The sequence below is a fragment of the Vipera berus genome (genome assembly GCF_964194415.1).
Source record: "Vipera berus genome assembly, chromosome: 4".
Classification (NCBI taxonomy): domain Eukaryota; kingdom Metazoa; phylum Chordata; class Lepidosauria; order Squamata; family Viperidae; genus Vipera; species Vipera berus.
Genome location: NC_138206.1, coordinates 86107373 through 86131131, shown reverse-complemented (window position 1 = coordinate 86131131; position 23759 = coordinate 86107373). Strand labels below are relative to the sequence as shown.

The following is a 23759-nucleotide window of genomic DNA, read 5'->3' as shown; positions in this document are numbered from 1 at the left end:
CTAATGGCAATCTTCAAAAGATATAAATATCACTAATATGCCAGTATTCAATTGCAGATACTAGAAATAGACTTCAGGTGCAAGAATTAGACTCTGTAGAGTCAAAGAACTGGTTCTAAGCCAGGAAGAGCCAATATGATATATGGTCAAGCTTGGACTAGGGCAAAACCAGATTCTCATCCGTCCACAGCCTTGGAAACTCACTGACATTGGGCTAATTATTCTTAACCGAATCTACTTCCTAAGGTGGTTGTGACGACAGAGGAAAAAAGTTCACCATGTTAAGGGCTACTGACTTTCTAAAGAAATGACGGAAGAAGACAACAACTTAATAATGAGTTTTGAACATGGTTTTTGAAAACACCCTCATTCCCATCTTATTCTGTTCCACCTAACCTCATGTGTAGTGATAAGTTGTGTTTGAGGGACTTTCAGCATGCTTTATAGTACTGTTTATAGTACTGCTTGATGGCTTGCTATTCAAGGAGAGCCAAAGATAGGCAAAAATCACAACCACACCTGTTCTTCCTCTTATAATGTTTTATTATTTATGTACAGCTATCAGTAGTTTAGGGAACAAAGAAATAATCCTTCTGCTCACAATCTAATCTTCAATATAGGGAACTCCAATATAAGGAAGACTGTATGACTATGAACAAAGAAATCATTAATCAGTCTCCATACTTTTATTAATTTGCTCACTTCTATGGATAGATTGATATATTCAACAAAGTAATTGGGAAAAAGTGCTTTTTCCCCTAGGGTTATAAAGATATTAAAAGTTTTAAACTAAGCCTTACTGCAAAGATAACCACTTACTTCAATATTATAGAGGTTAATCCCTTTAATCTTACCTATGACAAAATGTAAGTAATACAGTCTGTGTTTTAGTTGTAAAAATGAGAACGATGAAAATTGTTTTCATTGATTTTTCAGTGGTGGTTTTTATTGCATTTCAGTAAAATATAAAGCTGGGAAATTCAATTCCATTATCTCCCACATAATTTTGGCTCTAAGAATATTGATTTAAATTGCTCCTTTTCCAGTTTCTTTTATTCAACACTTTATTAATATTCTAACAATACACTGGGTAAATATTAACAAGATCTGATCAAATTCCACATCGTTGAAAAGTAGCAAGCATTCGGACTGAGAGAACCTGAGAGCTCAGCAGGTAAGGATAAAAATATTTTTCACAAATGAAGGCGAATATACAGTACATGTCCCAGGATAATGCTGCAGGATCCAATCTGAGTCAGTTACCAGGACCAGAGATTTAGTCTTGAGCTTTTGGACTCGTGCTGGAGCCCATCCTCATGAAAACTTTGGTCCTGGAGAAGGACTCATATTGGAAACTGCAAAAAAAAATTTTATAAGGAAAAAGTAGTTTTTATAAAAAAAAAGGATCTTGGTGAGATAGAGGACAGGAATATATTACAGTATGGTTAGCAGAATAGATGGCATGCAATTTAAAATTACTGGATCACAGTACAACTTTTTTTTAAAAAAATCTGCTAATGTAGTTGCAAAGGATGAATTAGATTCCTGATTAGTAGCTCTTTGTTTATTTAAAATAAAGACATTTTTAAAATGCTCTTTAGCTAGGTGTACTTTCAGAGCCACCTACAAACTACAATTTATTCACATTGGATTTATATGATTACCCATCTCACCATAGTGACTCTCAGCAGCTAGCAAGATTTAAAATCAAAACAAAAATAACAAACTACATCCAATGGCAATTGAGGTAAAGCCAATTTGCCACAAATTGATAATTACATGGACACTAACTAGCAGTTCAACCCCCATGCATGTGTTCAAAGTGTTATAAAATGCCAGCAGGGTTGGGGTCCAGAATCAAGGCCAATCTAATCTGGGGGTGGGGGGAACAGTGTTCAAAAAAGAAGGTGATACAGCAAAATTTGTAATTGCAACAATTTATGAAAAGAAATGGATAGTGTTTATAATGAGTGAAACAAGCTACCAGTGAAACAAGCTCAGTAAAACAAAGACAATGGTGGGTCTCTGAAAAAAATCCTGTTGACCCAACTTTCACAGAATGTTGATTATAACAAAGAGAAGCTCTGTTGTCCTTATATGTTGTTAAATCACAAACTCCGGCACTTTTATCATTAGCTGCTGGCTAAAGCTATTGATACTTTAAGTTCAGCACACATAGCCTCTAAAGTAATGCACCCTGGAATTGCTGGCTGCCCTTGTAAAATTGCCCTTTAGCCTTTTTGGATGTTGCTGGATTGGTGGGGCTGGCTTAACATTCCCACCGCAGTGTGTGGAACTCAGGGACAAGAAAAACAGACAACACAAATGCACAAAGTCAATGTTCTTATGCTTTTTTCTTCACAAGTGCTTTGATCATGCCTGATCGTTCAGAACTTCTAAAAATAATCATTTGTTGTTGCTAGTTGCAAAGTCGTTTCTGACCCATTGTGACCCCATGGACAACGTTCCTCCAGGCCTTCCTTTCGTCTACCATCTTCTGGAGTTCATTTAGGCTCACACCTACTGCTTCAGTGCCTCCATCCAGCCACCTCATTCTCTGTCGTCCCCTTCTTCTCTTGCCCTCAATCTTTCCCAGCATTAGGCTCTTCTCCAGTGAGTCCTTCCTTCTCATTAGGTGGCCAAAGTATTTGAGTTTCAACTTCAGGATCTGGCCTTCTAAAGAGCAGTTAGGATTGATCTCCTCCTCTAGGACTGACTGGTTTGATCGCCTTGCAGTGCAAGGGAATCACAGGAGTCTTCTCCAGCACCATAGTTCAAAGGCTTCAATTCTTTGGCGCTCAGCCTTTCTTATGGTCCAACTTTCACAGCCATATATTGCAACTGGGAAGATCATAGCCTTGACTATACGCACTTTTGCTGGGAGGGTGATGTCTGCTTTTTAGTGTGCTGTCTAGATTTGCCATGGCTTTCCTCCCCAGGAGCAAGCGTCTTTTAATTTCTTGGCTACAGTCCCCATCTGCAGTGATCTTGGAGCCCAGGAAAATAAAATCTGTCACTACCTCCATTTCTTCCCCATCTATTTGCCAGGAATTGAGAGGGCCGGATGCCATGATCTTGGTTTTCTTAATGTTTAGTTTCAACCCAACTTTTGCACTCTCCTTCTTCACTCGCAACAAGAGGCTCTTTAGTTCCTCTTCACTTTCTGCCATTAGAGTGGTATCATTTGCATATCTTAGGTTGTTGGTAATTCTCCCAGCAATCTTAATTCCATCATCTAGCCCTGCCTTTCTCATGATGTGCTCTGCAAATAAGTTAAACAGGCAGGGTGACAGTATACAGCCTTGCCGGACTTCTTTCCCAATTTTGAACCAATCAGTGGTTCCACGGCCAGTTCTCACTTGCTTCTAGATCCGCATAGAGAGTTCTTCTTGACCCACAGAGAGTTCTGACAAAACGTGATCCACTGGAGAAGGAAATAGCAACCCACTGCAGTATCTTTGCCATGAAAACTCCATGGAAAATCATCATAAGGACCCATTAATACAGGGGTGTCAAACTCAATTTCATTGAGGGCCGCATCAGCATTGCGGTTGCCCTCGGGGCCATGTGGGTATGGCCAGGGTGGGTGTGGCCTACTGTTGGGGAGGGTTGGGAAGAGGGGAGGGGCTGGGGAGGGGGAGGGAGGGAGGTGTTGGGGAGGGTTGGGAAGAGGGGAGGGGGTTGGGAGGGGTTTTGTTTTGTTTTGTTATAAATAAAATGTATTGTAAAACTTTTCAATTAAAAAAAAGGCTGCCTATGGGGGCCTGGGCAGGAGTGGGACAGATCTGAGGGTCTTTGGCGGGAGGAGGGTCTCTGGGCCAGGGCCAAGGCAGTGGGGGCCGTTCCCTCACTGTTTCCAGGATGGCTTCGTGGGCCACATGAAACCACTTCGCGGGCCGGATCTGGCCCCCGGGCCTTGTGTTTGACATGTCTGCATTAATATTTTCTAGTGGTTTCTTACCCTGCTCTTGACCTCTTCCATATCTCTGCTCAGTTTATTTATATTCTCTCATTTGGAGCAAGAAATGGGGAACAAAATGGATCAGGATGATAAAATAGCCCTGAAGGCATTTGGTTTTTTTTAAAATAAATAAATAAATCTGCACCTAACATGAAAGTGTCAGCAAATCTCTAGTTAGGATGAACCTTTACTGTTAGACAGATTTCTGAAAAAATAGCTTTTATTTCTATTATGGTGGGATCCAGGTTCTTTGATAGAGTACCTGGTAAAACGTCACTGTATGGAAGGCTGAAAAGCACCACCCTAAGAATTGGTAAGAAAAGCGTTGTTAAACTAATGCTTATCATATGAAGGAACATTCTTCCTGAAGCTTTCTTTAGCTTGTAATTAACTTAGGTATTAGAAGTGATCTGCATATTGTTAAGGAATTTGTTGTGCAGAGGTCTCCTTGTGCTACCAAAGAGTTGCACAGACAAGGAAGGGTACTAAGAGCAGCAAGAGTCACACAAGAGTACACTGAGTTTTAAAAGCAAAAAAAAAGTATTTTACTTTGAGGTGGTGTAAAAACAAAAATGCACAGTCAAAAATAAACAGTCCAGGTCATAAACAATAGCAACAGTCCAAGGAGTAATCTAAAATACAAAGTCTTCTTACCGGTCCAGAGGTCAGTACACAGTTCAGGTTTACAACAGTAGTAAACCAACAGCAGAGCAAAAACAGTAATAGTAGAGATCAGTGAATTCAGAGAGAGAAAGAAGTTACGTTCCTAGCTTCCTCTTATGGCCATGAGAACACTTACACACCCATTGGCCAATTAACTTCTTAAAGTCATAACATTTTGGTTAATATATTTTCAACCCAACATTGTAGGCTAACACCATATGCCTAACACATATAAAATGTAGTGTCAAAACAGTAACAGTTATTTACAAAACTTATATACCGTATATACTTGAGTATAAGCCGACTCGAGTATAAGCCGAGACCCCCAATTTCACCCCCAAAAACTGGAAAAAGTTATTGACTCGAGTATAAGCCGATCCGCCGTTCTACAAGCCTCTGCCGCCAGCAGAGGCTCGATCCGCCATTTTGCAAGCCTGAATACACAGGAATACCCTGTGTGGCCGCGGCTCTCGGGGAAGCCCTGGCTGTCCGCTTCCTCGCTCCACGCTGCCATTCGGGGCCCGCGCGTTCCCCGGGCAAATCGCGGCGCCCAGCAGGCGAGGAAACACGCCCGCTCCAGTCGCCCCCCTTCCCTCAGGAGACGCGAAGCAAGTGACCGCCCGGAGCTTACCGAGGACTTGCGCGCGGCCGAGGCTTCGGTGCTTCCAGGATCGCGCGCACCTCTCCCAAGCCGCCGCCGTCCGGAGACCTGCCGAAGTTTGGGGAGGTTTGGGGAGGTGCGCGCGCACCTCCCCAAACCTCCCCAAACGTCGGCAGGTCTCCGGACCTCCGCGCCCTGCCTGCCTGCTTCTTTCCGCAGCGGAAAGAAGCAGGCAGGCAGGGTGCGGAGGAACGGAGACCTGCCGACGTTTGGGGAGGTTTGGGCGCCTCCCCAAACGTCGGCAGGTCTCCGTTCCTCCTGCCGACGTTTGGGGAGGTTTGGGCGCCTCCCCAAACGTCGGCAGGTCTCCATTCCTCCGCGCAGACCTGCCGACGTTTGGGGAGGTTTGGGGAGGCGCCCAAACCTCCCCAAACGTCGGCAGGTCTGCGCGGAGGAACGGAGACCTGCCGACGTTTGGGGAGGTTTGGGGAGGCGCCCAAACCTCCCCAAACGTCGGCAGGAGGAACGGAGACCTGCCGACGTTTGGGGAGGTTTGGGGAGGCGCCCAAACCTCCCCAAACGTCGGCAGGTCTGCGCGGAGGAACGGAGACCTGCCGATGTTTGGGGAGGCGCCCAAACCTCCCCAAACGTCGGCAGGAGGAACGGAGACCTGCCGACGTTTGGGGAGGCGCCCAAACCTCCCCAAACGTCGGCAGGAGGAACGGAGACCTGCCGACGTTTGGGGAGGTTTGGGGAGGCGCCCAAACCTCCCCAAACGTCGGCAGGTCTGCGCGGAGGAACGGAGACCTGCCGATGTTTGGGGAGGTTTGGGGAGGCACCCAAACCTCCCCAAACATCGGCAGGAGGAACGGAGACCTGCCGACGTTTGGGGAGGTTTGGGGAGGCGCCCAAACCTCCCCAAACGTCGGCAGGAGGAACGGAGACCTGCCGACGTTTGGGGAGGTTTGGGGAGGCGCCCAAACCTCCCCAAACGTCGGCAGGTCTCCGTTCCTCCGCGCCCTGCCTGCCTGCTTCTTTCCGCTGCGGAAAGAAGCAGGCAGGCAAGGCGCGGAGGTCCGGAGACCTGCCGACGTTTGGGGAGGTTTGGGGAGGTGCGCGCGCACCTCCCCAAACCTCCCCAAACTTCGGCAGGTCTCCGGATGGCGGTGGCTTGGGAGAGGTGCGCGCGATCCCGGAAGCACCAAAGCCTCGGCCGCGCACAAGTCCTCGGTAAGTTTTTTTGTTGACTGGAGTATAAGCCGAAGTGGAATTTTTCAGCCCAAAAAGTGGGCTGAAAAATTCGGCTTATACTCAAGTATATACGGTATATATACTTAACATACAAAGACACTGACATACAATTTTACTACTTTCTCTGTTCTTTCTGCGTGCTGATCACTTGATGAGACTTGTACAGTATTCCTGGATTCTGAGATTCTAGACATTGTAAGAGGGCCAGGTTAATTTATTGTAGCCAATATCGGAAAGAATCCAATAGCAACTTTTCTAACTAAGAATGTCAAAGATACACACTTTTATGAGCTGTAGCTTACTCCAGATGCATGGAATTGTTACATTCGAGTAAAATTTAAAAACAGAAGTAGAACTGAGGGAAGAAAGGGTGGTTATGTTACATGTGAAACAGATTACTTCATAAATTAGCCATTGTAGCATTAAAAGCTCTTTAAAACCCTCCACGTGTACTTTTGTCGAACTCTGCATCACAACTGAACTTGTTCTGCAACAGACATGCTTAACTCACAGAATTAAGCCAGGCATTCAGGAGTCTGAACTACTAACTCAACCAATAGACAAAAGAGCCAGATCAATTCCTAGAACCAGACTACAGAAACAGAAATTCACTGGTTGTCACCTACAGCTCTTGCCACTCAAGCTACAACCATAATGACAAGGACGGTGCCTTTTCTCAAATCCGGATGGCATTCTTCCACACTCTGCCATATTTGCATACAATCACCTTGAAACAGATTCACACAAGTGATAAGAATAGTGAGGTTAACATGAGAACCAGACCCTTCAACAAACCCACAAAGCTACTTTGCCCCTTCCCCTGTATTTATACTAATGGCTACATCACAGGCCCCCACAATTTCTCACATCTCATGCTCCTCTTCCAATGCTGTTATCTGCCAGCATTGTTCCTCTGCATCTACTTTGGAGAAAGTCAAATGGTTTGCAAAAGAATCAACAGGCACAAGTTTGACATCTGTTCTCAGCACAATGCAAAGAACAGCAGAGACAGGATACATCATAGATTTCAGAGTTGTCATTTTACAATAAAACGATGTCAGGATCAGAGAGTGAGTCCACCAAACTGACATCTCTAAAGTTTTCAAGCTATCTTAGAAGACCCCAGCAATTAGGTGTTTGACACATTACAATTGCTAATTGATGAAGTTCTCCAACTCTGTCTCACACCTAACATTTAGTTACATATCCATCCTTTTCGAGTTCTACACCAGTTGACCCATTCCTGGCATCTGATGAAGTGAGCTACACCTCATGAAAGCTTCTGCTGCTTAATATATTTTTTTTTAGTTTGAAACTGTGCTTCCAGATTGTTGATTTAAGGGAAATGTGGCAATTTCTAACTGGAAGCCTTTATAGTATAGTGCAATAGCACATGAATTATCTCTTTAGCCTCACATGGGCAGGACAGGAGCTGCGGATTGTATACACACGAATCTGAGATTACTGGAAGTATCTGAATGTACAGGTAGTACAATTGAGCCCAAAATTTATGTTAAGTGAGACATTTGTTAAGTGAATTTTACCCCATTTTGTGACCTCTCTTGCTAAAATTGTTAAGGAATCGCTGCAGTCATAAGTTAGTAACCCAGTTGTTAAGTGAATCTGGCTTCCCCATTGACTTTGCTTGTTAGAAGGTTGCAAAAGATCACATGACCTTGAGACATAAATATGAACCAGTTGCCAGGCATCTGAAATTTGATCACATGATCATGGGGATGCTGCAAGGGTTGTAACTGAAAAATGATCATAAATCACATTTTCAATGGTGTTGTAACTTTGAATGCTCACTAAATGAACTGTTATAAGTTGAGGACTACCTGTATAGCATACACAGGGGTAGGCAACCTTGGCTCTTTTATGACTCGTGGACTTCAACTCCCAGAATTCCTGAGCCAGTCATAAAAGAGCCAAGGTTGCCTACCCCTGGCATAGTGCAAATAGCACATGAACTCTTTAGCCTCACACAGCAGGAAAAGGAGTTGCGGATGATATAACCTCAAATCTGAGGACCACTGAAGCTTTGCATCGGCTCGCCACAGGGCTGCATGCTTAGCCCCTACCTGTACTCATTGTACACATATGACTGTGTATCATCCGACCCATCTACTGCTATAATTAAGTTCACAGATGATACTACCGTAGTGGGTCTTATTACAAGTGGGGATGAGACAGCATACAGGGGGGAGGTACAAAAACTATCCATATGGTGTTTATTTATTTATTTATTTATTTATTTATTTATTTGGATTTACATACCGCCCCTCTCCGAAGGGACTCGGGGCGGTGTACAGGGCAATTAAAACACTATAAACAACACATAATATATAAAAATTAAAATGAAATTAAATCAAATAGCCCTAAACAACAAACACATTCTAAAATTTAATTTTTTTTTAAATTTAAGATTTAAAATCCCAGTTCCTCAGTCCAGGCCGGCAAGTTCAAATAGCCAAGTCTTCAGGTCGCGGCAAAACGAGCGAAGGTCGGGAGCCATCCAGAGCTCAACTGGAAGCTGATTCCAGAGGGCAGGCGCGCCCACAGAGAATGCTCTCCCCCTGGGGGCTGCCAGTCAACATTCCCTGACCGACGGCACCCTGAGGAGACCCTCTCTGTGGGAGCGCACAGGATGATGGGAAGTTAACGCCGGCAAAAGGTGCTCCTGTAAATAACCCGGACCCATGCCACAAAACTTGCACCTGAACATTGGCAAGACAAAAGAGATGGTGCTAGACTTCCGGAGAGAAAAGGAGGAACCTGCTCCACTTTACATTGGGGGGGGACTGTGTGGAGAGAGTTTCCTCCTTTAAATTTCTGGGAGTCTACCTCTGTGAAGATCTGACCTGGAAAGTTAATACAACCCATGTGGCCAGAAAGGCCCAACAGAGACTTCACTTTCTCAGGGTCTTGTGGAAGAACAGGGTAGAACAATGACTAATGACCCTCTTTTACCAGTCTACTATAGAGAGGGTCCTCTCATACTGTATTGTGGTTTGGTATGCTGGTCTGACAGCCACGGATAGGAAAGCATTACAGAGGGTGGTGAGCACAGCACAAGGCATTGTGGGCTGTCCCCTGACACCATTGGATGACATCACCAGGGCTCGTTGCCTTGGAAGAGTGAGGAAAATTCTCAGGGATGACTCACACCCTGGACGGTATCTCTTTACTCTCCTACCATCGGGTAGGAGATATAGGAGTATAGCCAGCCATAACAACAGGCTGAAGAACAGCTTTTATCCATGGGCTGTTAGGCTTTTGAACGGGAAATAATTTTATAAACTTTATGCATGATTGACTTGCGAGGCTGGTGTATTGTGCAATTAGCTCACATGGTGTAATAAAATGGAGGGTTTGTGTCACTGCGAGTTGGGGGTGGGGGCACGAAGGGAGGCTCAGCCAATCTCAATGTATACATCGTTGTACTTTGACAATAAAGGTTCATTCATTCAATTGAAGATGTGCGTGAATGGTCTGATTTTATGTGGGAAGATAAGTAACATATCCGGTTTCATTAAAGCTTCAGCCGGCTGTTTCATAAATCCTCACTAACAATAACAAGTCAGCCATATGCACCTCTTGGAGAAGTGGTTCTTGGTCCGTTAGTTCCTGAAACTAGGTCTGGCAAGGCCACAACGAAGATGAAAAGCCAAGCCGACTATCCTTGAAGAAATTGCACCTTTAGCGCTACACTGCAAGCAGCAATGCAACTGCTGGGCAGATTTTCATGGCTAAAAATATCTTCGTGCATATCTGCAGGTCGAGCCTCCAAGTGCTAGTAGCTCAGCTGCCTCCAGGCCCAGTGACCACCTCTAGTTCTCGAGTAAGGCATCCTTACCAGATTGTCTCAAAGAGGGTCCACGCCTGCAACGATTGGAACGCGGGTGCCATAACAATGATGCAAATTTACGCCAAAAGATTTCAGTTGGGCAGCCTGTGATTGGCCAAATCACTCTGGGCACTCGTTCTCTTTTCAGCCCCGCCCACGGGAAGGCTTAGATTCCTGCTCCGTCTTTGCTGTCATCAGTTTGGCAGGTTAGCTCGTCTACTTCCTCGTTTTTTATTAGCAGATTTTTTTTATCCCACTTTTTAGACTGGTTTCATGTATCCCTAATAGCGGCTGTTAGTGATAAAGGGGAATTATCGTTTTATCTTTGTCTTTTTTTTAAGGAGGCAAATTCCTGGCCTTGGATTTTAGGCAAATATGCTTAAATAGTCCAGCTGCTCCAAGTTTAACTTGCTAATTTCTTTCTTTCAGACTCCTCAGTGCTTTGTATAATAAGTTTATAAACTGGACTAAGTTCAAAAGGTTTCCTAAAATGACCTTGCACATTTAAAACTCTATTCTGCTTATTTTCTGATATCAAGAATAACAACTACACAGCAAGCAGAAGTTCAGGAAGCACATCTATTACCAATACAACTCACACTGGTGCATTTTCCTAGTTAGCTGTCATAAAGTACAAATATCTCCCTTCAGATTATAACCAATGTCCTGATGGATTGGATCCTGGCTATTCAGTTCAATAGCCTGTTCTTATGGTGGCCAACCAACCACCTAAGGGAGCCCCCTGGCCTCCTTGCAGACAGCTGTCCTGCTAAAGTGGTAGAGCTTCAAAAAACATCTGTCCTGAAGGACACTAAGTTAGGTGCTTCCTCTCCAGAATCATCCTCAGCTTCCAAACTATGAAGAGAATATTGGAAAAATGATGTTTAGTAAAGATAGGTTTTTGCTCCATCAAACATAACAATTATATACATGGAACTTAAAATACAGAAGACCAAAAAATGCCCTTGGATCGAGCAGAGGAGGGATCTCTTCTTGAATTGCTTTTTTTTTGTCTCCAGCTGCAGTTACCTGATTACAGGTAATACTCGACTTACAACCACAATTGAGCCCAACATTTCTGTTGTTAAATGAGACATTTGTTAAGTGAGTTTTGCCCCATTTTATGACCATTCTTGCCACAGTTGTTCAGTGAATCACTGCAGTTGATAATATCCCAGTTGTTAAGTGAATCCAGCTTCCCCTTTGACTTTGCTTGTCAGAAGGTTGCAGAAGGTGATCACATGGCCTTGGAACACAGCAACAGTCTCCTAACCCACCAGAAGCACATTAAAGAAATAGCTATCACCAAAGCATTCCTTTCAATGTGTATTTCCCACAGTGTACTTGCTTGCTCTCTTGTAGTCTCTTCCTAGCCAATTATAAATACAAAAATAAATTTGTTGCACTCTTACCACTCTGTTTTCATCAATCATATCACAGAATATTGTTTAAAAACAATATTCAGCAATAAAAAAAAACAATTTAGGAGGGGTCTATCTGTTCTTGGCAGCTTCAAGTCAGAGTTTGGGATTGCTTCTTGTTACTTTCATAAGTTATATTTTGATCTGGTTTCCAGTATGTCCTTGTTTCAGCCCACCAGAGTGTATTGATACAGTTTTTAAGTACTAGTATGTTCAAACAGAATATATTTTTTATAAAATTTGAATATACATCATATGGCTGATCAAACCCAGTACTCATTATGATCACTTATGAAAGTTATTGCTTAGGCAAGAAGTTATATGCTGTTCAAGCCTGGATTTGCTCTGATTCATCCAGCCCTTGGTTCCTATCTATCCAAAGTACCTTTTCAACATAAGTTACAGCTGATACAAAGGTTATTTTTCAAATTATTGATGTTTCTTTTCCATAGATATTTATGACATGAAGAAACTTCTGTTGATTGATGCTGATTGTGGTGTTGATGATGCTCAAGCTATAATGATGGCTCTTGCAAATCCCGGTGTAGAAGTCCTGGGGATTACTTGCACTTATGGGAACAACCTGTTGGAAAATACATCTAGAAATGTGCTCCGTGTGTTACATGTTTGTAATAAGCTTGAGGTAATTGCCCCAACTGAGCAATCCAACACATTCGGCATAACACTGCGTGTGGGACTCACAAAATCAGATCTTGGGATGTGAGACTGGTGTTTATTTGCTTATGTGTAAGAATCACTTTACGCACAAGACAAGGGTGGCTGCACCACTAATTTTAAAAAAGTGGTTCCTTGCCTTTTATAAAAAGATATTGGTGCAGCTGTTTTAACTATGGATGTGATCTCTTGGGTAGGGTTAAACCAACTTCATGGTTTGCCGTAGGAATTATTATCACTATGACATTACTATATGTGTTCTAGTTTTGATCTGAAGTGGAAACTTTAATGTATTTATTTGCTTAGTTTTATACCAGTCCATGTAGGATTTTCCAGATTGTGGAAGAACACAATTATAACTTAGCAATATTACAGGCCCTTGTGCTGCTTTCCTTCCCTACCATTTGACCTTCTCCCAGCAAGAGCCTGACAGAGTTGCCCAGAAAACTGCAACTTGACACAGATCTGGGAGATGATGGAAGGAGAATGGAGATGTGAGTTTTGGACCTTTGCAGCCATCAGCAAACAGAATATAGCATCCAAATGAAAGAAGATGTTTTCCCTTCAGAAGAAGTGGATGGTCCAAAAGGGGAAAAGAGGAGTCCAGGGAGACAAAGCACTCATATGTCATTTTTAGCTGGGTTTTTTTTTACAAAATAAGATATTTTTATTTTGGTCCTTTATGCAGATGTAGAAATGTTTTTAAATGTGGTAAAATAAGCAAAGATAAATCATATGAATTTGAGTTGGTTGAAATAAAAAAAAAGATGGTTGGACTCATGGTGCAATTAAATTATTTGACATTGTTATTTAATTTCAGGGGGATCAATAGGTGTTCTTTAACATTCATATTATACTGGCATATTTTCATATATAGATTCCAGTGTATCCTGGCGCTACTGCTCCTCTACTTGGTGGGCCTGTGACAGGGGCACTGTTCCATGGCAAAGATGGATTGGGTGATGTTCCTGATCCTAATGCACCAGGAACAGAACTTCTGCAGAAAGAAAATGCTGTGACCGCAATATTAAGAATAGTCAATGAGCGACCAGGTCAGGTGAGATGATGCAGGTACCATAAATATTTATCATAAATATGTAATAGAATAAGGTCTCTGTGTTCCCCAGATCTGAATTCCATCACAATATTTTTAATAGGGCTACAAAAATCCAATATTTTTTCTGTATCTCTTTGCTTGCAACTTGTGGTTGTCTAGAATTTTCAGCCCAGGTGTTACTTCCATGCTGCCTGACATTCAAAGACTTTGAATGGATAAGGTAGATATGGAAGATAAGGCAGCCCTACTGTTAACATAAGAAACCTAGAAAGAAGAAACAGAAGCACCAGAACAAGGACAAAACTGTGCTGTACCAAATGGAGTTACAGTAGATTCCTTATGAGAATAGCAAAATATGTTTTGACTTTCAGTTCAAGATTTATTCATATATTATTTCCAACTGGACCAAAAAAAATATGATCACATATTGTCTCTATAGCAACAGTTTGATCTGAAGAAGTGAGGCCTAATAAATCACAGAAAAAATAATATAATCTTACAGTTATGTGTTATTAATAATATTCAATAAAATTTATCTTTAGATATCTCTGGTTGCTCTTGGTCCACTGACGAATATAGCACTAGCAGTAAAAATGGAGCCATCACTTCCCAAGAAACTTAAAAATTTGTTCATCATGGGAGGAAATACTGAATGTAAGTGAACACAAGAGGACCTGTTTGACATGTTTATATCTGTCTAATTTGGCAGATCCATGCTTAAAAATCATTTTAACCTGTTTGTTCATTTTTATGGGGGAAAAACCTAATTATACTACCTAATTCTGGCTGTTTAGACAAAGTCTAAACTTTAAATGCTTTAATTCAAGCTTTCTCCTAAGTAAGTATACAAGGGTGTATGTCCTAAACAATATTTAACATATATTGAGTAATAGGATAAAGTAGAATAAATAATCATGCAGTTATCCAAGGAAGTAATTCATGATGCATGTGGTTATCACAGACAAATTATGCCTAACTTCATCTTATGTGATGATACAATTACATCATTATGGGAATACTATAGTCATAGTATATCTGGACCTCAACAAAGCTTTTGACAACTTGCCTTGTGATATTCTCCTTCATGGAATAGCAAAATATGGCTAGAAGGTACTACTATTTAATGGACACAACTTAATGACTGTACTTAAAGAATGTGCATCAATGGGTCCAGTTCAGCCTGAAGGGAAGTATTGAGTGGAATGCCATAGAATTCTGTTTTGGATGCTGCTATTTAGCATTTTTATCTACGAATTTGATGAGGGAGTTGAGGGGACTCTTAGTAAACTGCACAAAGCTGGGAAAGTTGAATAATATTAGATGAAAGACAATTCAAGAAGGGCTAGATAGGCTTGAGGTGGAAACTGAAATGAATAGGGTGAAAATGAATGCAGAGAAATATAAACTACATATAAATATAAACCAATAAGAATGTGTATCAGCTTGCCCAAGAACAGCGTGAAGCCAGCTTGCCAGGTGAGCAGAAGATCAGAGATAGGGAGAGAGGGGGGGGAGAGGGAAAGAGAGAAAGAGAGGGAGGGAGGGAGGGAGGGAGGGAGGGAGAGAGAGAGAGAGAGAGAGAGAGAGAGAGAGAGAGAGAGAGAGAGAGAGAGAGAGAGAGAGAGAAAATATGAATATATGTAGTTGTCCTTACTTGACTTTTAGTAAAAAACGTTTAATGAAATATTTTGATATTTTATTTAATTAAGAGGTGAGGTATGGGGATAATTATGCTGTATTTAAAGATGGTAGATAAGCTACTAAAATTGTTTTTACCTGTTGGGATGAAGGAGAAAGGTGTTTTCCCCTCTTTCTGCTGTCCTTTTCTCTCCCCCCCCGCCCCACAATTTTTTTATTTTTTATTTTTCTGTTTGTCATTTTTATAGTTTGCACCAACTTTTTATTTCATAAATATGAGGACTCAAATAGACATTTGAGTATTTTATTTGAAAGTAAATAAAATGCTGATTGTTGATGGAGAGATGCTTAGGTCTTTTTGTTCCATTTTGTCTTGTTGATTGTCTGTTTTGCACAGTCTGTAGACATTGTTTATGACTATGTGTCTATTGATGGCTAATTTGTCAAAGTGCCAGGCTTCTAGAAATTCCCTGGAATTTTTGGACTTTGCTTGGTCCAGGATGGTCACAATTTCCTAATTGAAACTATGATTAAGTCTGTCTATATATTTTTGAAAGAAAGATTCCCAAGCTAAAATGTAGAAAAAGTTCCTGATTCTTCAACTTGTTAACCCTCTGGTATAAGCTGCATATAAGAGGTAAACTCACCTTCACAAGAGGTCTTCAAAGACTGGGTGTATTCTGCAATTTCATTTGAAATATTCTCATTAGAAGACCATATTTTTGAAAAGCCAACATGGGTTTGTCAAAAACAGATCATGCCAGAAAATCTTATTTGACAGGTGACAAAATTAGTGGACCAGAGGAATGCTGTGGATATAATTTACTTGGACTTCAGCAAGGCATTTGATAAAGTAGACCACAACCTACTACTTGAAAAGATAGAAAAATGTCGGTTAGACAGCATCACCACCAGATGGATTCGTAGCAGGCTGACTGGCTGTACTCAGCATGTGGTCCTCAATGGAACTGTATCTACATGGAGGGAAGTGTGTAATGGGGTGCCCTAGGGCTCTGTTCTGGGTCCCGTGCTCTTAAGATTCATCAATGATTTGGATGAGGGTATAGATGGGGAAACTCAAAAAATTTGCAGACGACACCAAGCTGGCAGGAATAGCCAACACTCCAGATGATAGGCTTAAGATACAGAAGGATCTTGACAGACTTGAATATTGGGTGCTATCTAATAAAATGAAATTCAGTGGTGAACAAAGTAAGGTTCTACATTTAGGCAAGAAAAACCAAATGCAAAGGTATAGTACCTTGCTCAATAGTAGTAACTGTGAGAGGGATCTTGGAGTCCTAGTGGACAATCACTTAACTATGAGCCAGCAGTGTGCTGCAGCTGCCAAAAAAGCCAATATAGTGCTAGGCTGGATTAACAGAGGGATAGAATCAAGATCATGTGAAATGTTAAAACCACTTTACAAAGCCTTGGTAAGGCCACACTTGGAATACTGCATCCAGTTTTGGTCACCACGATGTAAAAAAGATGTTGAGACTCTAGAAAGAGTACAGAGAAGAGCAACAAAGATGATCGGGGGACTGGAGGCTAAAACATATAAGGAACATTTGCTGGAATTGGGTATGTCTAGTCTAGTGAAGAGGACAAGTGGTGACATGATAGCAGTGTTCCAATATCTCAGGGGCTGCCACAAAGAAGAGGGAGTCAAGCTATTCTCCAAAGCTCCTGAAGGCAGGAAAAGAAGCAATGGATGGAAACTAACCAAAGAGAGAAGTAACCTAGAACTAAGGAGAAATTTTCTGACAGAACAATTAATCAATGGAACAACCTTCCTCCAGAAGCTGTGAATGCTCCAACACTGGAAGTTTTTAAGAAGAGATTGGACAGCCATTTGTCTGAAATCGTATAGGGTTTCCTGCCTTAGCAGGGGGATGGACTAGATGACCCTTCCAATTTTTATTTTTATTTATTGTTATTATTATTATTATTAAATCCATCTCACCATTTTAAAATATTTGCAAAAAGCTTTTCTCACATAGTTCAAACAAAGCTACAGATATCCACTTTCATACTTATAGCTATATTTTATAGACTGTGACTTAAATATTATAGGTATGTTAGTGAATGTAGGGAACATTCATGCATAGTTATATGAATAGATTACAATTTATGTGCAAGGAAATTTATATAAGTGATAAAATTTCAATTTCTAAACTAAGTGGCTGTCTGGATTTTTGCAACTCAGCTACGGTAGCCATAAAAATTTACATTGTCAATATGTTTTTATATGAGCATGATGTTTACATATGAGATTATACATAGATTCATTCCAATGCACTAATGAAATAGTTCTAAAAAACTTTGTTTCCTTTAGCCAGAGGAAATATTAAAGTGTGTGGAGAATTCAATTTTGCAACTGATCCTGAAGCTGCTTACATTGTCTTAAATGAGTACACCTGCCCAATGTATATTGCAGCCTGGGAGTTCACCTGTGCCTGCTCACTGCCCTGGGTAAGATAGTTCTCTACTCTTTTGTCCGTGCTGGGAATTAGTTTCACTGAATTCAGTCAGGTTTCATTCTGTGTAGATAGGTAGGTTAATTAAACTAGGTTGCATAGGCTTATTCTACTTGCTTCTGGAATGGCACGCAGCCTCCGCAGTTAGGAAGGTCAAGCAGAGAAGCAGCTGATTCCCAAAGATCTACCAAAAAGAATAAGTGACCAATCAGTGCTGGGGAATGGGGAGGAAGGTGTGAGACCCAGTGGGATGGGAAAGCAGGCTCAAAAGAGCCTTGGTGGAGCAGTGGGCTAATGCCTCCTTCAGTAACACCAGCTGCCTGCAATTAGTGCAGGTTCGCATCCCACCAGGCTCAAGGTTGACTCAGCCTTCCATCCTTCCGAGGTAGGTAAAATGAGGACCCAGATTGTTGGGGGCAATTAAGCTGACTTTGTAATAATGCCGCTTGGGGTGTGTGTGAAAGCCCTAATAAGCAGGCATATACATAGAATGAAGGCTACTGCTAAGCTTGTAAGCCGCCCTGAGTCTTCAGAGAAGGGCGGGATATAAATGGAATAAAAATAAAAATAAATAAATAAAATAAAAACAGGATGGGATTGAGAAAACAGGCAGTTGGTATTAAGGGCAGGGAGATTGCCAAATGCCAATTTTTTTCACATGACCATTGAATGAATAGCTGTAAGTCAAGTAGTACTTGTTCTTTTAAGTGCATCAAGGAAACATATTGAAGACTTCTAGGCTAATAACGTCAACATTCATCACAGCCTTACATTCGCCCATTGAATTATTTTATTGTGATCAGCTGTTCTACAGGCTTTTAAAGTGCAGTAAAAAGTGTAGAGAATATTAGGATTTTTTATTAGGAATATGAAACTAGTTGATGCTTTATAGCAGCAGCCCCCAACCTTTTGGGCACCAGGGACCGGTTCTGTGAAGAGAGGGTTTTACCATGGACCCGAAGGGCCCTGGTTTCTGGCATGCAACGGACTGGTGCCAGTCCATGGACCGGGGGTTGGGAAACCTTGTTTTTTAGTTATCAACAATAAGTATCGATAATACTTATATGTATTTTGTTCAATTTCACCAACTCTAGTTGGCTTCCATAAAAGTAGAATTAAAATTATAAAAACAATTAATTGAAAAAATTTGTTATTGTATATCATTTATCAGAAAAAGAAATCTCCTGTTGTAAAGCATCCCCACTCGTTCTAAATTCATTTTTGAAAAACTTGCAGAGATGCACATTTAAAGGATTCCCCAAAAGGCAACAATCCCAAAATTGTGTTCCTTTCCACACTCAGCACCTTCACTGGCTATTTAAGAACACACGCTACATTGATTTATCTACTGCATTGAAATTTGATATCAGTGCATATTATAATCTTCTCTAATTTGGAATAATAGGGCTGTGGTTCTTTTTTTTCCCCTTCCCAAGGTTTTACTAGGACTTTTAGGTGTTTCTTTATCACAAATTCCTGTCTGCTCTCCAAGAATTTAAGGCAATGCACATATTTTCTCTGTCACGGCAGCCTCATAGTCTGAAAGACAGTGACTGTTCTAAAGTCTTCCAATTAGCTTTTGAAATTTAAGTCAGATCTTCCCAATTCAGTCCTAAATCCTAAAGACTATACAATTTTGGCTTCTATTAGAATGTTGTAATACAGGCTTGGATACTGCATTTATTGTCTGCATTCATCCACTGAAAATGTTCAGTTCAGTGGTGAAGTATTGGTTGGGAATTCAAGAAAAAATATGGTATAAATTGATGGGGCTGAGACATCAAGCCCCACATAGGGGTATAGCCAGTTACAGTAGCTGAAAAATCTGCTGGTGGCTTATATATTTCTGTGTTTGATCCAGTTATGGGGTTTGGGTCAATTAGTTTTCCTACAGTAGCTTTACCTTAATTAATAGCTTTTTCTTTCCTGGCTCTGTTTCTTTGGAATCCACTCCCACTAGAATTATGCTTGGGACTGATTCACTGAAAATTTATAAAGATACTAAAATGCTTCTTTTTTTTAACAAGCCCCATCAAATGTTTTTAAAAAATATGTTTTATTGATTTTTAACATACACCTTAATATTTGGTAAACATTGTGTTGTCTGGGTTAGTATTTAAAAACAACCAATAACAATTAATTTCTATAATTCTATAGTCCATATAATAACTTTACTTCATTTCCTCTTCTTCCAATAATATTCTCTTTAGCCAACCTTAAATTAATACAGTTCTTATTTAAATAAATGACAATTAATAGTAACATTTTTCTCATGTTTCTGCAAATAATAACCACATCAGTATAAAGCTTCTTTTCATTGATCATCTTGATTGCCTCATCATAAATCCTGTTTACATTCTTATTTAAATTTGTTTTCCCCACGTTATTCAAAACATTTACTGTTTAAGATTTTCTCAAAATTAGTTACACTTAAGTATTTAAATCTTTTTTCTCATACAAGCCATCACATTTTTACATTTCTCATATCTTAAAAGAAAATAAGAGCAAAAAGACAAAAAGACAAAACAAAGAAAAATTTCTTTTATATAAACCATCCCAACATTTTTATATTTCTCATGTCAAAAAAACAAACAAACACAAAAGTAAAAGGAAAGAAGGAATACTATATTACTTTAGGGGCTCATCCCTCTTAAACTAATCTTGATTTATATTCAAATCTTTCTATTTCTTTAAACATATTCAAACAAATTTTTAAATACTCCCTCTGGTAATTCCCATCATCTAATTTCTTGATTCTCACTTTAGCCTTTTTATTTTTTTGCCCAACATCTTTCCTGTTCAATATGCTTCGATGAGTCAAAGACTCTTCCCATAATCTTATAAATGTTGTTGCAGGTACAAAAGGCAAAACAGGTAAGATGTTTTTATAGGAAGGTTTCACACCCTTCATATTCATTGAAAATCTTTTCCTTTTTGTCTTTCTTAATTTTATTATTATTTTTTGTCTCTCAAGATCTCGTAATTCTCTTGGCAAAATCCATGTTACCAAATCTTTTTTCTTGTCCTCAAAACTTATTTTGTAATCTTAAAATGTAGTTTGTCTTTTCCATGTCCAGAGTTCTCTGTAATTTTTTCCCCATCTGGGTTAAGTCATATTTCCTAGTATTGTTAACTTCCATCTTGAAATCTCTCTCCTCTATCTCATAATCAGTTGTTTTCTCTGCTCACTCTCTATTTTTATTTTCTGAGAGTATGTTGTAAAGTTAAATTGGAGATGTGTTCATTTATGTTTTCAAGGTTATGTTTAATTTCCTCGTGCTTTGAGATTATTATTGTTTGGATTAGTTTCAACATAGCATAGATCTCCTTCTGAAAAGTATTTGGTTTTTCTTGGTATGTTCTTTCTGCAGATTTCTGGTTTTCCATGATAGCCAAAAATCAGGGTTTTCTTTTCTCTGCAGATGGCTTTAGAGTTACAGTTGAGTTAGTATTTGTAATCCAGAAAGGTCAATTCTTTTTTTAAAAAGTTTATAATTCTCACTTTATAGAAAGCCCAAGATGTTTCCCTTTTTTTGGTCACAGCTGTTCTTTTTTATTAAGTCTTTGAAGGTCACCAAGATCAAATTTATCTTTTCCTGGGCCTTGCCTGTCTTTGTAGTAGAGCAGCTGTTGTAATATTTTTATCCATCACTAGATGCCAGCACCAGTTCTTTCAGTAATAAACACTTATTTACTTCTGTTTTGATGATATAAAAGGAAAATCTTAGCAGATTCCACCGATTTCAAACGTATTCAAGTTAAGTCTTTTTTTTATTTCAATATATTTCTATTCCCCCTGAAAGGTTTAATTCGCCACTTCCATCTGCAGGAGGGTGGGGCAAAAGTCCCCCTCCTTCTCATTTTTGGAGGCTTTTTGCTTCTTGGGGTTTTTCTTTTTTCCAGGAAATCAATTTCCAAATAGAAGAGAGAAAATCACTGTTCTTACCCAGTTCCAAACACATTGTTTACAGTCAGCTTGAAGGAGTACTTTTGGACTTTGGTTGCTTGTAGCTTGAGCTAGACTCGGAAGTTGAGCTACCCTCTTCTCCTGCCAGTTTCTGGAGGGCTTTCCCCAAACCGATTGGATTGACCACCATCTCTCCATAATTGGTGGGACTTCCCCCCTTTTATGTTGCCCCTATGGGGCAACCTCAGGCCCATTTAGGGTCCCCTGGCAGGCAGAAATGAGCTGTAGGGAGCAGAGCCCTGCGATCCATCGGCTGCTGCACTACTGTGCAAAACCAGAAATCCCCCATGAAATGTTTTTAAATGCATATGTACAGTACATACACCCATATACTATAGAAATATTGCTATAAAACTTTTGCAAAAGTTTTGTATTGCCTTTGTACCCTTTTTTAATAAAACATCTTCTAAGGCAGAACATTTTATTAATAAGTTAGCAGTTGATCTTTTATTGGATTTATGCTCTCTATAGTAGTAAACCTATTTTTCCTGTTTGGGAGGCTTGCAGGGCAACATGGTTGCCTTAGGCCTGCCTCAAAGTCCCCGAAACAAAATGTGGGCAGAAAATCCAAGCCTACTCATTCCAGTGACATAACATTATTGGGTCTGCTTCTTTTGGCTTCTAGCAAGGTAGAAGTGACTCCTCCAGGGTGACTGCCCATTGATCTCCCCCCCTTTTTAATCAGATAATTCCCTCTTTGGCTGGTTTTTAATGCTCAGCATTGTTCTTTCCTTCCTAGGAATTCTACCATGAATGGGTAAATCAGAATACTGAGAAAGCCAGGTTCATGAAGAAAATATTTGCTCATTCTTTAAAAATCGCAAAGCCTCATATTGGCTTTGTTTCTTGCGACTCTTATGCCATGGCTGCTGCCATTGATGAAAACTTTGTCACGGAAGTCACAGTAATTGGCGTAAGTGTTGAGCTTAGTGGCTGTCTAACTAGAGGAATGATGGTAATGGATTGGTCTGACCATTTGAAAAAGGAACACAAAGCATTTGTAATGAAAAACTGTGATTTAGAGAAATTCCAGGGGCTTATGATGGATGCTTTGAAATAAAATGGGCTTATGAGGTTCTATTCCAACTATTTATGTTGTTATTGCTTCTGGGCAAACCAAGGTTTGCCTGAAACACTATAATAGCCTCCCATGCAAAAGGTTCTAATTGAATTATTTTCTAATTGTTCTGAAGTATAAAATAATCCTTTAACATTTATGCCAGCATGAAAGATACACTTTGAATTTCTTTTTCTCTTCCTTTGCAATGAATGAATTGAATGAATCTTATTCACTGAGTTCTCTATAGTCATGAACTCTTCAGGACGATAAGAATTATGCATCCCTAGAAAGTATTCAGGAAAGGGGTCCTTTGAGCCAACACTATAAATTTAAAAATAAAATAATGTCTCCAGCATGATGTCTATCTTTCCCCTCCTCTGAAACCCTACAAGATGTTGATACAGGCATCATTTGATCAATATTATATTTTTTCTTAAAAATCTAAAAATAATTAATACGGTCAGGTTTAATGGAAATATGGTATTCAATTTGCTTGGGTGGATAAAGCATTTAATTAAAATTTACAATTTATAAAAGCTGTCTTAAAATAAAAGAGCACATGATAAATAGTGGAGAATACTTTGTTTTTTATTTCATTTGGTACAAGTTAGAAACAGGAATAGTGCAGAAAATGATGCTGCATATCCATGGTGATGTTGCCACAGACATCTTCCTGTGGTGAGTTTAGCAAATGAGAGGACTGACATTGTAAAGCAGATTGTCCCTTCTACTAAGACTTGGGTAGATCAGTATGATTCCATACCTATAATTGGATGCCATTTTTAGTACACTACTTGGCATATAACTACAGTACTTGTGTTATAATTGTCTTCTGCTTCCAACTGGAATTTTCAATAAATGCCATTGGTATGAGAAGCATATCCTACTTTAAAACTAATATCTGTTAATAAAACAATGGCAAAATTACTGTATAATAGCATGTATTTTCAGTTAGCAAATACTTTTCTTATACACTTTTTGGTGATATTATTTCTAGCCATAGAAGACACTCAACAAGACTTGCTGTAATTATTTGTAGAACTATCGTTATGCCATGTTGAATGTTGTTATGACCTAAGGCACAATTTTCAAGATAATCAAGGTATGCCAATGGAAAATGTGAAAGATCTGAGTGGCT

General features: G+C 40.0%; 1 protein-coding gene across 1 annotated transcript; it reads left to right on the top strand.

Annotated features, from left to right (window-relative positions):
• Nucleotides 1–12207: 12207 nt before the first annotated feature.
• On the top strand, nucleotides 12208–22621 carry LOC308667339 (inosine-uridine preferring nucleoside hydrolase-like; the record flags this gene model as incomplete). The annotated part of the gene is made up of 5 exons (XM_081326525.1): nucleotides 12208–12387; nucleotides 13297–13476; nucleotides 14019–14130; nucleotides 17453–17589; nucleotides 22301–22621. The coding sequence occupies 5 exons, from the start codon at nucleotides 12208–12210 to the stop codon at nucleotides 22619–22621; spliced, it is 930 nt and encodes a 309-aa protein (XP_081182651.1).
• Nucleotides 22622–23759: the final 1138 nt, after the last annotated feature.